This window comes from Cyanistes caeruleus, chromosome 13, assembly GCF_971803275.1.
Source record: "Cyanistes caeruleus chromosome 13, bCyaCae1.hap1.1, whole genome shotgun sequence".
NCBI classification, from domain to species: Eukaryota; Metazoa; Chordata; class Aves; order Passeriformes; family Paridae; genus Cyanistes; species Cyanistes caeruleus.
Genome location: NC_141713.1, coordinates 2,311,032 through 2,327,506, shown reverse-complemented (window position 1 = coordinate 2,327,506; position 16,475 = coordinate 2,311,032). Strand labels below are relative to the sequence as shown.

General features: G+C 44.4%; 2 protein-coding genes and 1 long non-coding RNA gene across 16 annotated transcripts in view; 1 reads left to right on the top strand and 2 right to left on the bottom strand.

The window, feature by feature from the left end:
• The window catches only part of SLC24A1 (solute carrier family 24 member 1), a 17,095-nt gene extending 4,307 nt beyond the window's left edge, over window positions 1-12,788 (top strand). Inside the window, exons 6-13 of one of the 3 annotated variants that reach the window (XM_086848792.1) lie at window positions 963-1,071; window positions 6,923-7,006; window positions 8,637-8,737; window positions 9,334-9,537; window positions 9,900-9,989; window positions 10,836-11,002; window positions 11,615-11,682; window positions 11,819-12,788. In XM_086848792.1, coding sequence (XP_086704918.1) covers window positions 963-1,071; window positions 6,923-7,006; window positions 8,637-8,737; window positions 9,334-9,537; window positions 9,900-9,989; window positions 10,836-11,002; window positions 11,615-11,682; window positions 11,819-11,823 — 828 coding nt within the window. In that variant the 3' untranslated portion in view covers window positions 11,824-12,788. Of the gene's footprint in view, window positions 1-962; window positions 1,072-6,922; window positions 7,007-8,636; window positions 8,738-9,333; window positions 9,538-9,899; window positions 9,990-10,835; window positions 11,003-11,614 lie in introns of all 3 variants that reach the window. The other 2 variants (XM_086848791.1, XM_086848790.1) reach the window with 2 other exon arrangements.
• On the bottom strand, window positions 10,155-11,746 carry LOC147650648 (uncharacterized). The gene is made up of 3 exons (XR_015275733.1): window positions 11,598-11,746; window positions 10,911-11,038; window positions 10,155-10,648 (listed from the first exon to the last, which is right to left on the bottom strand). It is a non-coding gene; the product is annotated as an uncharacterized LOC147650648 (long non-coding RNA).
• Window positions 12,787-16,475, bottom strand: part of DENND4A (DENN domain containing 4A) — a 49,103-nt gene continuing 45,414 nt past the window's right edge. For 10 of the 12 annotated variants that reach the window (XM_086848724.1, XM_086848729.1, XM_086848726.1 and 7 more), the window contains one exon: window positions 12,787-16,475. In XM_086848724.1, coding sequence (XP_086704850.1) covers window positions 16,339-16,475 — 137 coding nt within the window. In that variant the 3' untranslated portion in view covers window positions 12,787-16,338. The other 2 variants (XR_015275699.1, XR_015275700.1) reach the window with 2 other exon arrangements.

Sequence of the window (16,475 nt, the reverse complement as noted above, 5' to 3'; positions counted from 1 at the left end):
CTGTGCAATTACTAAATGTCTCTTAGCTGCTTTCAAGGATGTGCTTGGTTGTTGTAAAGAAGTTCCAGAAAGAACACTTGCAGGAACACATTCTTGGTCTGAGAATAAGATTAGGCAATTCTGGTAAACAGGGGGGAAAAGGCCTCTGTCCCAGCCTCTTGCAACTAAGAGATGTTGGAAGAAATTCTGTCTGCAGCTACAGGAATCAGTTGTGAGTCTGCCTGCATCCTCACTGGGAGGCTGAATTCATTTTCTCAGAAGCCAATGGTTTTAAAGAGGTTCATGGCTGTGGCTCTTTCAGTAGCATCTTTGTGTCACTGTGCCACTTTCCCAGAAGCAGCAGCCTGAAGGATCATTAGATCCTGAAGCAGCAGAGGTGATTGCTCACTTCTGTTCTTCGTTGCTTGCGGACAAGCACTGGGGCAGTTGTAGATGATGGAACAATGAAGCCACCAGATGTGAGGAAGCTGTAGGTAGGTCTGAGCAACTTTACAGGGATCTGAAGTCATGGTATTTTGAATCTCTCCCCATGTAGGTCATACATAAAGGTGTCATCTCCTGTGCCAAGAAGCCTGGGCCAAAGTCTGTATCACATCAGGCACAATGGCCACAGTTTGCTTAAGAGGACACCTGGCTGAGTCCTGTCCTTAAAGGAATTTTTATAAAATTTAAGAGACAGCTCAGGCTTCCCATGTGGATTTGACTAGAAGAGTGCTACTCATTCTCTGCTATAAAACAGGCATATAGAAATTCAGAAAGTGACTCTTCTTACCTGGTTTTGTGACTAAATTTCTTCCTGGGCTCTCACAACAGAGGCTGGTGGGGTCTGTCCTTTCCCATAGCAAACACTGAACAGCTGATTCCTCTGCTGCTGTTGAATTGCTGCCCTGTGGCCTGGAGAGGCCTTGCCTGATGTAGAGGACAAAGAAGCTGGAACTGACTGGCTTTGTGCCTTCCCACAGCGTGGAGCAGCCCTGCAGCGGGGCAGCAGCTCAGCCTCCCTGCACAACTCCCAGATGCGCAGCACCATCGTCCAGCTCATGATCCACACCCTGGACCCCCTGGCAGAAGGTGAGTGGATGTTCCACACCAGAGGGCCTTGGGTTCACAGCCCTGAGTGGTTTCACTGGGAATACAATCAGTATTTTGGGGTGAGCAACTCACCTGTGTGGTGCAGCTGAGTATCACAGATGGTGTCAGGTGAGGGGAGCTCTGTGACAGTGGGATGTGCCCCTTCTGATCGTGTAGCTGGCAAGGACAAGCACTTTGTGTTTTGGTCCTGCCATATCTACTTTTCCTGTGCCAAGCTGGTTACTACTGTGGTGGCAGCTGCTGCTGCTGGAGTTCCCTGGAAGCGGTGACATCCCAATCCCTGCTGTGTCTCTGACTGCAGGGACAGTAAACGTGAGTTACCATCTTCCTCTTAGCTCAGACCTCATCCCAGCCCTGAAACAGCAGCACAAAAAGAGTTAAAACCCTTGAAGAATTATATTTTTGACAGTGGTTAAAAGCCCAGCTGAGATTCTAATCACGATGGTGAGGCTAATTCTCTGTGATTCAGGCTGACACCTCTAAAAGCCCACCTGCACCATGGTATAATCACTGCTATGGCAAAGTGTGCCCACAGCCCTGTGCAGGCAATGGGCCTCTCCAGGTCCAGGGAAGGACCAGCTCAGGTCCAAGACCTCTTTTAAACTGCCCAGGGTGCAGAGAAGCCTCATCTCCTGACAGACCAGGGTCTCTGTACACAGCCTTTTAGCATGTTTCTTTATATTAACTTTAATCCAGTCACACTGTGGAGGTTCATTTTCTGAGAAATAGTGAAGAACATTAAGATGTTTCTAAGATTTTCCTTCCTAGCTCAGCTCATGCCCCACCCCTCCACTGCCCTACTTGTTCTAAAGAGATTATCTGCTGCCCATTGAAAGAGAGACTGAAGCTAAGCAGATCAACACCTCTTGTGTCCCTCACAGAGGTTACAAAGAGGACTCTCCAGATCAGAATCCCAGCTGCACAAACTGATAGAGGGAATAAAGGAGGTTGGAGGGGGATGGCAGGGCAGATCAGTGTCTGCTTTGACAGATTCCTGTGAAAGCACCCAATGTGTTATGAACAGTAGCCTTACAAGAGCCAGACTCATCAGGGTTTGCTCCTTGCCGCCTGTGCCTCCAAAAGCTTGTATCAACAGCACCAGGATAGACCCAAAACCTTCCAAGAGGATGTGCCATTGCCTTGAGCATCAGAAAGTGCCAGAATTGAGGGGCTGCTGCCACTGAGAGACCTCCCAACACCTTCTCACCCTTCCCACACCTCTAAACGTCTCTGTGCAGTATCTGCCCACCCCAGGTCAGCACAGTCTTGGCTTTCTGGTCCAGGTTGGTTCCTTGGTGAAACTCTGAGACCCCTCAGCAGGAGAGTTGTGGGGGGCTGAGGTTGGCAGCCCAGGCCAAGGAGAGCCCCAGCCCAGAATAGGCTGCTGGGAACTTTCCATGCAGTTGCAAGTCCTTGCTGAAGAGGCTGCTGTTCCCAGGTCTTGTGAGTATGGCAAATACAGGACTGGGGGACCAGTCTGGATCTTCTCTCAAAGACAACTTCCCACCCATTACATAGAATCATGGACTCATTTAGGTTAAAAAAGGCCTTTAAGATCATCAAGTCTGACTGTTCCCCCATCACTGCCAAGGCCACGTGTCCCCAGGTGCCCCATCTACAGATCCTTTAAATCCCTCTGGGGATGGTGACTCTGTGCCAGGGTTTGAGAACCCTTCGGGTGCAGAAATTGTTCCTGACACCCGACCTAAGCCTCTGCCGGCGGCCCGGCAGGGTGCGAGTTCTGTGTGTGTGTGGCAGCCACTAGATGGGAGTGTGACCGTGTGTATCTGGGTCTGAAACCGCAGGCACCGTGCAGGCACGGGCTGCAACAGCCTCTCCCGAAGGTTTTTATTTCCTAGACCCTTTACTTGGGTCTAGGAAATAAAATGCCACTGAATTAATGGCAAAACCTCTGCCTCAGATATGTTCCCGGTCCACTGAAGGCTGTGAGAAAAGAGACACCGCCTTATAAAATATAAGAATAAGCTACTGATATTACAACAGCTCAGCACTCAAAAAAATCAAAGAGCCCAGGTGCCAAATCCTGTGTGCCTTGTAGGAGATACTCCTTAATCTGATAAATTCCTACCTGAAGAAAAGAGAGTCTGGAGAAAAGGAATTTATGCATAAACTGAGAAACCTATGTGGCTTGAGGAGCTTGGCCACAGAGATGGAATGACATCCCAAGGAAGGATCTGGAAAAGGAGTTGAAGCTGCCAAGGCATATGAGGACTTGTGTTCTGATGTGTTAATAGTTCCTAGTCCTGTATTAACAGCCCTGCAGCCCAGTGTGACACTTGGGACAGCTGTGCCTGCGTCCCATGGATCACCAACACCGTCCTCCCCTTTGCAGTGTGTCCAGCACTGTCTGTACCAGGCACATTTCTGTAATTAGACTGACACATAAAAGATGATCCCAAAGCAATTTATCTTTCCCCAAGGGCCCTTGTTCCTTCTTGCCAAGGCCTGTAGCATCAGCACTTGCAGCCTGTAGCATTGAACACTTGACAGAAGGAAAAGGCTGCCAACAGTTGCTCAGCAGATCCTCACTGAACCTGCTGCAATCAGGATTCCGTAAGGTTTTTTCTTTCGGCTGTCCTCGCTTTTTAATGGGGCAGCACAGAAATGGTTTCAGGGCAGCAAGGTCCAAAACATAAAAAAGCTGCCAGCACTGGCTCTCCAAACCCAGATTTCAGGGGCAGAGGTCTCGGAAATGCAAAAGTGTGAAACACAAATCTGCAACACCCCTTGTGTGAAACAAAATTTCTCTTTTGAAGAGTGGATTAAATTCAGCATCAGGTTTTTTCTTTTTGTATTAGGAAAGTATCATTACTTAAGTCTTTGTCTCAGGGAGACTACTTGTTTACTTTAGAAGTTCTAATATTTACATGGCATCCTGAATTATATTTTTGATAGAACTTTTTACTTTCAATGTGCCTTTTTTTTTAAATTAGGAATTTCTAGCAAGTTTGTTCTTTTGTCCTTTTCCCCACTTCTTGTGAAAGTGAGTAGAAGAAGAGCATGAGATCTTTTTCAGATCATCCCATTAGACACCAGAGGGAACTGTTGGGGAATTAAAGGGAGTGAGGATTTTGGAAATGCTGAGGGACTCTCTCACTTCTGAACCTCCAGCCTTACCACCAGACTCTTTAAACTCTAGTCACACAGGGAACAAAGCAGAAGCCTACTTTTTTTTTTGAATGAAGCAAAAGGCTCCAGCAGAGAGGTTGTCAGAGCTGCCTGCCCTCACTATGCCCCAGTTAACAAAGTAATGATTTTGGAAATTAGACCAGAGCAGTGGGCACTATTGCAGGCTGGAAAGGGCTGAAGGCAGCTACAGCTTCTCCTTGCTTCATTAGCATTCCATCATTTGTTGTAAGAGAATCATGATACAGAGAGGCAAAAGGAATCACAAGACTTTTTTTTGTACTTCTGCTTTTATACATCAGAATCTCCAAATCCTTCAGGTTCATGCCAAATTGTAAAGAAAAAAATCCTCCCTGCTGATTGTGTTGTCATTCCTGTTAGATTGAATATTAGAGCCAAAGAGTGAATTAAATGTAAGAGCCAAATTCAAGGTAGAAGCTCAGCTGCCACCTGAATCCAACCTGGTTGCTGCCAATTCATAGGACAAGAATTCTCCTGGAGAGCCTCTCAGGGCCACTGTGTGACAGGTTCTCAGCCCTGGGGACAGAGCTGCCAGCAGTGAATGCCCCAGGGGACTGAGAGGGACACTGCCCAGCACAGCCCGGGCTGAGCCCATGGATCCTTCCACATCCTTCTTCCCTGTGCTTACCTGCAGATCTGGCCAGCTTAGAGCCAGCTCTGCCTCCCATCTCAGCCCCTCCAGCAGGAATTGTGTGCCAGAGGAATTACCACCCTTTTAAACAAGGCTGATCTCATGAGAGCTGGACAGTGGCCTGGGCCTAATCTGTTTATCCTGACAGAGATGCTCCTGGGCTCCACTCAGCGCTCCCAGCCTGCAGCCTGGCAGGGCAGCGAGCCAGGAGCTTGAATTTCTATAATCTCAGGCTGAGCCTGACCGCCCTGACCCTGCTGACAGCAGCTTTTGCAGCAGCTTCAGGGAAAAGCCAAACAGAAGGATGCATTGCCCAGTGCTTAGAGAAGACTGGGAGCAAAAGGTCACCCCTGCACTGAGGGATGTGCTTGTGCACGAGCACAGGGGGAAGGAAGCCAACAGTTCACATCCCTCCAGTGAACTGCAGTATTGACAAGGAGCATGGAAGAATCAGGCTCTTGCCAGTCCAGTCAGCTTTCGAAAGGAGAAGAAATTATCATTTAGATTAGAAATTCTTACCTGTGGGAGTGGTGAGGCCCTGGCACAGGGTGCCCAGAGAAGCTGTGGCTGCCCCTGGATCCCTGGAAGTGTGCAAGACCAAGTTGGACAGGTCTTGGAGTAGCCTGGGATAGTGGAAGGTGTCCCTGCCCATAGCAGGGGTGGAATGGGATGGGATTTAAGGTCCCTTCCAACCCAAACCATTCTGGTACTCCATGACCATTTCATCTCAGTCCAACCATTCCAGTTCTCAGTGTCAATTCCAGCTGGTGAAAGATGTTTCTATCAAACAGTAGCTGGAATCTCACTGGAGCAGGACTCGTCCCCTGAGGTCTTAATGTCTGAGCTGGGTCCAGTTATTGGACATACAGCAGAATTTACTGGTTTTCACAAGGTCCAGCTCAGAAGAACAGTTCTGCCCACATGGCTGGACTTGCTATTTCTATTATCTCAATGTCACTGTGATTAATAAAGTGGCAGGGCCCTGCCCTTGAGGCATATGACAACAGCACCTTCTGGGTGCGTAGGCAACAACACAGTAGATTAAATCAGTGTGATAAAACTTTCAGAGGAAATTAATTTACAGCCCTGCACACAAGCCAAACACAGCATTGGCCAATTCCTTGTGGCTACTGCCCATGTGCAGCCCCAGTGACCCTCAGCGTTCGGTGTACAACTCAACAGAGGACATAAATTAGCACAAAATGGAGCTTTTCTTTGAACTCATCCTTGTTCACTTTCACTGAGAGTCAGCAGTAAGACATTTGAGCAAAAAACAACTACAGAGATGCACAATTTCACAGTTCGCTGTAAACCAGTAAAAATGCAGCGCAGCTGAATAAAGCAGGGCTTGGTTTACAGTGGAAGAAGCCCTCAGCAGCCTCAGAAATAGAGTACCAGACCTGTGCTGGTGAAGATCATCTCTCAGACAGCCTGGACCATGCTGAACTTGGATACCAAGAATTTAGATCAGCTCCAGCAGGAGACACTTGTGTATACTTAGAAAAAGCAATCATTTTCCAGGGAACTGGAACATAAAAAGTGTTTAATTTACATTCTCATCAGGTCCATGTAAGCAGCACCCTAAAGCCTCTTCAACAGTCACATGGCAGGAAGAAGGTGTCATTTTCAGTTTGCTCATAATCTAGCCTAGGAAAAAAAAAAATCAATAGTCCCTTGGGAACAAGATGATATTGCACCAAAACTCCCCCTCTGTTCTTTTTGCATTTTTTTCCTATGAAGTACAGATATCATCTGTATTACTGACCTGGAAAGGATTTCTCATTCCTCTAGATTCTCTTTAAATAGTTCCATGTCAAATTGCTGCTGTAATTGCTGTAGCACTAAGCAGTTAAATACAACAGCTATGACCAAAATCTGGGGGGGGGGGTCACAGCCAGTACAATCCCTGGGCAGTGCTGGCTGCAGCAGCTGCAGGAGGAAGGGGGCAAGAGCAGGTTTGTGGTGGGGGAGGCAGGTCCAGGGGGGCTTTGCAGTGACAGCCCCTGATGATGGTGTCCTTCTCACCCACAGCAAAATTTAAAGACAGGGTTGACATCCTGAGCAACATGGCCAAGGCCAAGGCTGAGACCCTGGAAGGACAAGGCTCCCAGGCAGGTGAGTGCAGGAAGAGCCAGCACTGTTTGCCTTGTTTTGCACTGCAAGCCCTCACCTTCCCAGCTGGCAAAGAAACCCTGGGGTCTAACACAGATTTTGTGCTGTTGCTGGGCACAGATGGCTGCTGTAACAATGCAGCAGCAATCAATCGATGCAGGCGGGCAGGAACAGCTATCCCCAGGGGAGCTGTTAGTGAGGCAGGGCAGGGAGAGTACAAGGATGGACTGAAATGGCCATGGAACAGGGCAGGAGGGAAATCAGGGCACTGCAGACTGCACTTGGCTGCTGCTGGTCTTTGGTAGACCCTACAAATGAGGTGTTTGTTAAAACAAAGTACCTTCACAGACTTGCAGAAGGTTCCTCCAGAGGGAATAATCCACACTGTGTCTATAACAATTCCAAGGATCTGTGCACCTTTCCTTTAATAGAATCACAGAATCGTATAATGGTTTGGGTTGGAAGGAACCTCAGAGACCATCCCTTACCACCCCCTGCCATGGGCAGGGACACCTTCCACTATCCCAGGCTGCTCCAAGCCCTGTCCAGCCTGGCCTTGGACACTTCCAGGGATGGACCAGCCACAGCTTCTCTGAGCAACCTGTGCTGGGACCTCTCCACCCTCACAGGGAAGAATTTCTAATCTAACATTTAACCCAGATCTGGCCTCTGTCAGTTTAATATTTTTTGGGGTTTTCTCTGTCACTCCTGACACAAAGCCAGAGCTGACCTGTGCTATAACACAGATTTGTGCTGCCAGCAAGGCTGGAGCTTTTGAACACCAAGAAACTTCTGTGTGGAAGATCCCAGCTCCACACAACACAGGCACCTGAGCACCTCCCAACACTGAGCCTCACAGAGGTGAATGATCCCAAACTTGAGAAAAACACTGTTTTAAACCCAAGTAAATTCTTGGTGCTATGAACACTACACTGACTTCACTCCCTCATCCCTGCTCTGTGTTATCCATATTTCTGCTCTGTTCCCACAGAGGTTTCTGTGTTCCTCTTGGCTATGCAGGTTAATGCAGGAACAGCAGGACACTGCAGTTATTTCCTTGTATGTGTCAGCACTTTCCTATTTGCTTTTGAATACCCACCAAATGGTCAGGGATTAAAGTCTGGCAGCACATCCTGGTCATTTCTCAGAAGCCTTAAAGAGTATCAGGTCCCTGGAGAATGCCCTGCTCTATGGAGGGAGTGGGGAGCTGGGGGGAAACCTGAGAAGCAAAGCTTTACATCCTTTCTGGGTTATAAGGATGGTTTTAATACAACCTTCAGCATCTAAAAAGAGACCCAAGAAATGCTCATCAGCTGTAGATGAGGTAATTAGCATTTCCCTGTTACACAAGTGCCCCTTACAGCAGTTCTGCATGGAAGGTGAGAGGAGCACCAAGGTCTTGTTCTACTCCAGGTCGGCCAAATTCTGCCCAGATTTACCAAACACAATCATCAGCAGCCAGGGAGGACACACAACAAACCTGAGCAATCTGAGGGGGTTTAACCTGAAATGCCAGCATTGTGGCAGGGAGTTCAGAGCTCCTGCTGGTGACAGGGAAGGTGATGCCCTGGTATCACTTCTGCTGCTCATCCAGGATGACTGAAACCAGCATTTTTTCTTATTGCTTTTGCAGAAGAGGAAAAGAAAGCAGCAAGCACCATCCAGGTAACTCCTGGCAGTGACTCTGAGCCCAGCAAAGACACAGAGGAGGCAGATGTGCCACAGGATGGACAGGTATCAACATCAGGAGCACAGGCACTACATGCCATCCAGGCTGATCTTCATGTGTACTTTCCTTCTCCCCTCTCCAGAGCTGTTGGGACAGGACCCAACCTATGTCACTGGCATCTATACATAAGGTTCTGTGTGTAGTGGTTTAAAATGCTGGCTGAAACACAAACACAGATTTGGTCCAGATTATGACACCAAGTTACTGGATAGTATTGTCCCCTCAAATGACTCTTTGAGGTATCTCCCCAGGGGAAGGGGAAATAAGAGCACCTGGCTGTCCTATGCTCACCAGCAGACTCTTCTGTTTTGCTCCCCAAATCCCTTTTGGGTGACATTATTTAGCAGTTCCAATGAAAAAAAGGTTTTTTAAGGACATAAAATAATTAATTTGTGTCTAAAAGGTGTTTCTAGTTAATGGATGCCCATTAGTTAACAATACACAGGTGCTGGGGTGGGCTGTGCCTGGGTCCTGTCCCACAGGAGCTGTGGCTGCCTTCAGCAGGTTACAAATGTGAGCTGTGCTCAGGTGAGGCCACAGTGAGTAACTGCAGCTGCTTGTTAGTGTGAAAATATATTGGCTTTTGATTTTTTATCCTGAGGTACAGCCACCATCAAGCAGTGACACCTCAGACGACAGCAGCTCTGAGAGCCAGGACAGCGATGGTGACAGCACAGAGGGTGATGAAAACAATGAGCCCTTATCTCTGGAATGGCCAGAATCAAGGACAAAACAAGCAATTTACCTTTTCCTCTTTCCCATTGTCTTTCCTCTCTGGAGCACTCTGCCTGACGTCAGAAACCCAGTAAGAATCTATCTTCCTGCTACTGGAGTCATTAACTGAGCTATAGATTTCCTCTGGGCAAGAGTCCCTGGGTCCATTTCTCCATGTCTGGAGTCTTTGCATAGTTGAAGGGCTGTTACTGCTGCAGGCAGTGGGACAGGAGCCCCAGCTGCAGTGTAATGTCATTGCAGAGACTTAATTTAATAAACCACAAATTCTAGCAACTACAGGTCACCTAATCAAGCTGAAAAGCAGCAAACAAAGACCAGGGTCCAAGTTAAAGCAATCAATTGCAGTGAAGTGTTTCAGGTGAATAGTTTTCAACAGGGACTATTAATTTACCTGAAACTTCTCTTTTTTCTTTTCAAACTCGATTTCAACAGGAGTCAAAAAAATTCTTTGTCATCACATTTTTTGGATCCATCCTCTGGATTGCTGCATTCTCTTATCTCATGGTGTGGTGGGCTCACCAGGTGAGAGGTTTTGTTCTCTCTGCAAATCTCCTTTTCAGAACAAGCAGATGGAGAGAGGGGACAGTATTACTGTGGCATTTTATCTGATGAATTACAGCTGCAGTCATCCATCACAACAGTAGAAACTTTGTTTTGTTAGAACCCAAAAGGGAATTTTTGATTTCCTTTTTTTTTATTTGACAAAGATTCATTCATTTCTGAAAGCTTCCAAGGGAGTTTGTGCATCAGTGAAAGGAAAAGCACCATCAAGATTTATCTTAATTCTGACTTTTCATTGATGAATGTTTCTGTGCAGAACATAATTATCCATTACCTAATTAAAATTCTAGGAAAATATCGGTTTTGATTCTGGAAGCTGCTAAATGATCTTCACTCCCCCATGTTAACATTCACCTGGTGTTCTGGGAAATAATACTTCCATCTTGCAGGATCAGCCCCCCCATCTGTATTGAGTGATATATTGCACATGCACAGTAGATCTGATCATGCCATAAATCCAAGGACTGTCATTTCCAAAGGCCCTTAGATCTTGCACAGCTGATGTTAAATTTCCAAAGGCAGACAACATCCAGAAGAGGAGGACTGAGGACAGGAAAATTGTGCTGTAGCTGACTTGACCTCAGCTCAGTGCTGGCGTCACTGTGCTCAGATTTCCTACACTACAGAGAAAATCCAGAATCAACACAGTAAAATGGAATTTTTTAATAGTATAAAGCAGGAAAATTCTGCCACTTTTATGGACTTGGACTATTTTAACTCAAATATAGCACAAACCCTAACACTGCGCAGAGCAATTATACTCCATGTTCCACTGCTAACAGCCCTCCCCAATGTTGTGTTGATTAGGTTGGTGAAACAATTGGGATCTCAGAGGAAATTATGGGGTTAACCATACTGGCAGCAGGCACATCCATCCCTGACCTCATCACCAGTGTCATCGTGGCCCGGAAGGGCTTAGGGGACATGGCTGTGTCCAGTTCTGTGGGCAGCAACATCTTTGACATCACTGTTGGGTGAGTACCAGCTCCATGCTAAGGGGAGCATTTCTTCTGAAACACAAAGTTACCTGGTTTGAAACCAAACATGCTTCAGTTAATTTCATTTTAGCTGTAGTTAAGTGAAGGGAAGCTGAGCAACCAGTTCCTTTGGAAGAAGCCCAACCCAAACCCAGCCAGGAAAGAAACACTGTTATAATGCAGCCCACTACCTTCACCCAATTCTGAATCAACACAAAATTACCAGTTTTTCAAAATGCAAGAAACCTTTGGCTAATGTCCAAGCTCTACAGGCAGGAATGTTATCTGGTCACTCAGCTCCTGGCAAAGGTCAGTATCAGTGCCTGCATCTCCCATCCTAAACCATCAGGACATTTCTTTGTTACAGCACACCAAGGCACTTAGGTATTATTTTCAAACCATTTTAGTCTTGGATTGCATTGATAGTGCAAGCATTATCCAAATGCAGCTTTAACAGGAACAACATCCAGTTTAGATTTATGCTGAGCTATATTGAATACAATCATGCTATTTTTTTTCCTGTAGCAGTTTGGAAAAATTGCTTAGTTATGGTAGAGAAAATGAACTGCCTTAAAACATTTATTTCAATTACTTTTCCTTTCCTTGCAGCCTGCCAGTTCCTTGGTTCCTTTTTTCTATCTTCAATGGTCTCAGTCCTGTGGCAGTCAGCAGCAATGGTTTGTTTTGTGCAATTGTTCTCCTCTTCCTCATGCTCCTGTTTGTGATTCTCTCTATTGCTGTCTGTAAATGGAAAATGAACAAACTACTGGGGCTCACCATGTTTGCTCTTTACTTTGTGTTTCTGATCATCAGTGTGATGTTAGAGGACAAGATAATATCCTGCCCAGTATCTGTATGACATATGGACACTTCAAGATGTGTGCAAGGATCCAGCAACATCAAAAGGGGGTTGAGGTAGCAGTTGTTCTACTGAAAAAAAGCAACCAGAATTGTAACAATCTTACTGAAAATAAGATATCTTTAACATGCTAAAACATAAATCAGTCTTAAGTGGTGTGTCAGCCTCTACCGTTTTTCTTTAGGATCAGAACAGATACTGAAATGACCAATATTAAATAAAACACATTTAGGCACTTGTGGAAAGGCTGATACAATTTAGATGCATCAAATTTTCACTATGGCTGATCCTCTTAAGGTAGAGGAGCTGATTTTCACACAAAATATTTACTCATTATAAATTTTTTTCAGGAAAACACTCCAAACTGGTCAGTGAACTGCTCAAACTCCCTGAAATCAATGAATTTTATTTCAGTGGGAAGACAATCAGACTGATGTGGCTGGGCCTTTATGGAACTGCTCTGCTTAAAATCCCTGTGTGGACACAGGCTGCAGCTCAAACTGCACTGAGCTCCTTTCAGATCTGTACCTGATCTTGCAATGCAGTGACTAAAACTCCTGTAAAGTGACACCAGTACCAGTGTGATGGCAGCTGGGTTTACATCTTGCTGCAACAAGACTCAGGGGTTAGAACACCACATTACCTCTAATCAAAACTAAAGCAATCAAATACAACAAGGAGTTGAATGCTGGGGGCTTGTTTTCATCCAGACACTAATCTCTGACAGCTACAGATTATTTAAGCAGCAATAATTCTTGTTAGCACTGACTTCTACATAAACAAGATGAAAAAACACCAGTGACATCACCATACCCGAGAGGTTTATTGTTAACACCTCATGGGAGCACACAATGTGGTTAAGAGCTGCAGACATTTCTGTCACTCTAATCAATCTAATAAAATGTTAATGAAAATAACCAGAAAGATTTTAAGCTTTTTATTGACTCACTGTAAAACTTCTTTTTTTGGATGAGACAGAAAAAAACCTTAACATTGTGAACATTGACTTTGCATATTTTAAAGGAACTACAAACCAAAGCAAACATCCAACATACTGGTTTTTGGTAAATAAAATTTAAACATTACATATTTACAAATCTACAACCATTCATTTAAAAAGTGCTGCTTGCAGACTAACAAAGTACCATTTTTAAATCCCAGTGAGATAATATCCAGAAATACCCCTCTCTATTATTACTATTTGCATCTCCCATTTGTTACACTAAGATTTTACATGCAGGACTTTTCTCTTTCTTGGGATACAAATAATTTAATTTGCCAGTGGAAGTCAAATTCATAAGGCTGTAACTGTACCAACAGCAAACTTTCTCAAATGGGACACAGCAGTGTCAGAGAAACAGCACAATTTCTATTCACATTTCAGTATTTCATCTCCAATAATTATTCCAGTGGAACCATAAGTAAAGGAAAATATATATTGCACTGCAAATGTAAAACCTTTGTTTAAGGTTTTGGATATTAGCATTATTTAGTACACAAAAGGAGAAAATTCATTTCATACAAAATTTTAAATTGAAAATATGTCTCAAATATTTTATTTATTTATCTTTGTGGTATTGGAAAATATAGTCAAATTGCTTTTCTAATAAAGGACAGTGATATTTGAAAACTGTTTTAATACTGAATTGTATGATGCTTAAAAATTGTCGACCTCTGGATACATTTGGAACATTATGACATAAATGAAGAAAATTTCCCACTTATAGTATGTTATTCCAACTCTATTTTTATATATTTCTACAGTGGACTGACTTGCAACAGACTTTATAAAACAATTCATTAAGTATAATGATTTTACTTGATGAACTACTACATGATAGAGTAATTTAAAAGCACACCCAAATTAACACTGGCAACACTTCAGGAGAGCCACGCCGGGGATGCAGGAACAGAGGGATTGTGTGAAGGCTGCACGGACAGCCCTGCTCCCAGGGCAGTACCCACTCCCTGACAGGGCTGGGGGATGTTGGTAAGAAGTGAAACTGGTTGGGTTTATAAGTCTGGAGGCAGTTGGAAGTCCTTATAAGGAGGCTGGGACTAGGATGGAGGAAGGGCCACGTGTGACGGTGTTGCCCCCACACCTGCGCCGTGTCCTGGGTTTGGGGAGCGGGCTCAGCTCTTCAGCCACCCCAGGATGGGAGCGGGAAGCTGGGTCATAGCTCAGCCCCTCTAACACCCCACAGCAGCTCTGGAAAAAGCACTTGCTCTCTCTCATTTCATGGCTTGAAGGTCCTATAGAACAGTGGCTGTCCCAGTGGGAAACAGAACTGCAGGGAGCTGGGAACACGACTTTCCCCAGGGCACACCCAGCTAGGAGCCTAAGTACAGCAACTACTGGAGGCAAGATTTCCATGGTAAGTAAGCAGCATTCCTACTGTACAGAGCAGAGCAGCCATGCACACTAAGGGGTACTTACAGGGAATGTGTTCAAAAATAGCCTGTTTATTTTACAATAGTTCAGAGGAATGAAGAGGGTATCTCTACCATGTACCTGGGTGAAAAAAGGAGCTCCATTTCATGCACAAAGGACACTGTACAAGCGTGGCAGTACAAAAGAGCATCACAAATTGTTAAAATAAATTAAATGTGAAAGATGTGGTAAGTGTAGCACTGCTAGCTCCACCTCAGGTTGGGGGATACTTTCAAAAAGGTCAGCTACATAATTAGCAGCATGTTAGAGAAGAGGCATTACCCGATGGGAGCTGTATCCAAGACTACATCCTGCAATTATCATCAGCACATACCTGCAGCTCTACATGTTTAAAATCCTTTCTTCTTAGGGCAGCTTCTTCTTACAACTCTACAGAGGTCTGGGAGGAGGTTACAGAGCTTCATAGCAGCATCACTTTTCATTTATGCCTCTAAGACTTGCTCTATTTCACTTAATAAAGTATCTGTGAGCTTTAAGGTTTATTACCTTCCTGCCTAAGTATTGCTGGTTTATGATACTTGCTAATCGAAGATGTTTTTAAAAACGCCTACTGGTAGGCAGACTGCAATATAAAATCTAATGTAATAGTTGAATATTTGGAAGTATTATAACAGCAACAACTTAAATTAAAAATAGAAAATCATTAAGATTACTTAAAATAAAACTATTTGTTAAAGCATGATTTAAAATTTGTTTAGGGTGTTTTATACAGTTCAATGTCTGTTTTCCCACCTCCATGCAAGACTTCTGATATTTTCCCTGTAGCCTACCTTCTGGTGAGGAGTTGCTATGTGACTGAGAGCACAGAACATTTTTTAAATGTCTAGAACAAGAAAACAAGAAGCAAAAGCCATGACTCCACCACAAGGATTGATTTAGCAGTTTTCTTCTGAGGAAAAAAAAGTAGTTGTTTTGCCTGTGAAACAGAGACCAAACATTCCAAGTATATTTAACTAAGCACAATATGCCCCAATAAGTTACATTCCCTGTAATTCCCTGTAGCAAGTTTTCTGGATGTACTTGAGTTAGAAGTTTTGGATGGGCATTATGTGGTGTTGTACTGAGTGTTTCAAACACAACCACTGAGACTGTGAACCCTGCATGTTCCTGGAGAACTCACTGCAGGCTGGCACATCTGGAATGAGGCCACACTAACAAATGCCAGCAGCTGAGATGGGCTGATTCCAAAATAAAATCCATAGGACTCTTCAATGTGTTTTCCCTTTCCTACTAGGGAGTGGGGAGGGAAGGGAACATGAGAGGAAGAGGAGATTTCTATAGAAGTGTTTCACAAAGACATCAGTGTATTCGTTAGAGTTTTGCAAAATTTACCATACCTTCCTTCTGACTGCTGTGGTAACATGTTTTCCAAGTGTGCATGAGAAATCCTGGATCTCCAGTACTGTCTAGGTGAAGGTTAACATTTTCTATTCTGCTTTAAAAACAAATCACTCTTGAAAAAGTAACTGGACAAGTTACTATAAATAGCAGTGTACTGCAAAAAAAATAAGCACTGTATTGCTTCTGCAGCAAGTCCGTTTAAAATTCACTCCAGTAATTTAAAAAAATTAAAAAAATATCAACTTACTATAAACAATTTAAAATATGTATAATACAACTTTGTATGCTCTTCATAACATCATGAATATTCTATGTAAACAATAGATTCTGAAGAATTTCCTTCGCTCACATTAGTTTCAGTGCATTGTTTCTGTCCACCTGTTACTTTTTTTTTAAGGGAGCTGTAATATGTTGTCCCAAGTCAGAGAACTGATTTTGTTTAGAACCTGCCTCTCCACACACCGATTTCCAGAAAGGACAAGGGACAGGGAAATAGTATTTGGCCCATTTTGCTCTCTGTCCATCTCCACAACCGCAGCCAGGCCGAATTTCCCGAGGCCTCCTGCCACAGTCCATCGCACGCACGTTCCTGAACACTGAAGACTGAGATGTTCCTTGTGACTGAAGTGGTTATTTTACACACAGATACGTCATAGATATCACCTCTTTAGCCAGGTATATTTAAAGATATGGCTCTCCAAAAATCTTTCTGCATTCCATCACTCCAGTGCTCGGTGGTCTATCGCAGTTATGAGTGTTCTTTACTTGATTAGCGGTGAGACGATCATAGGCCATTTTGTACTCTCTGTCAAAAGCAT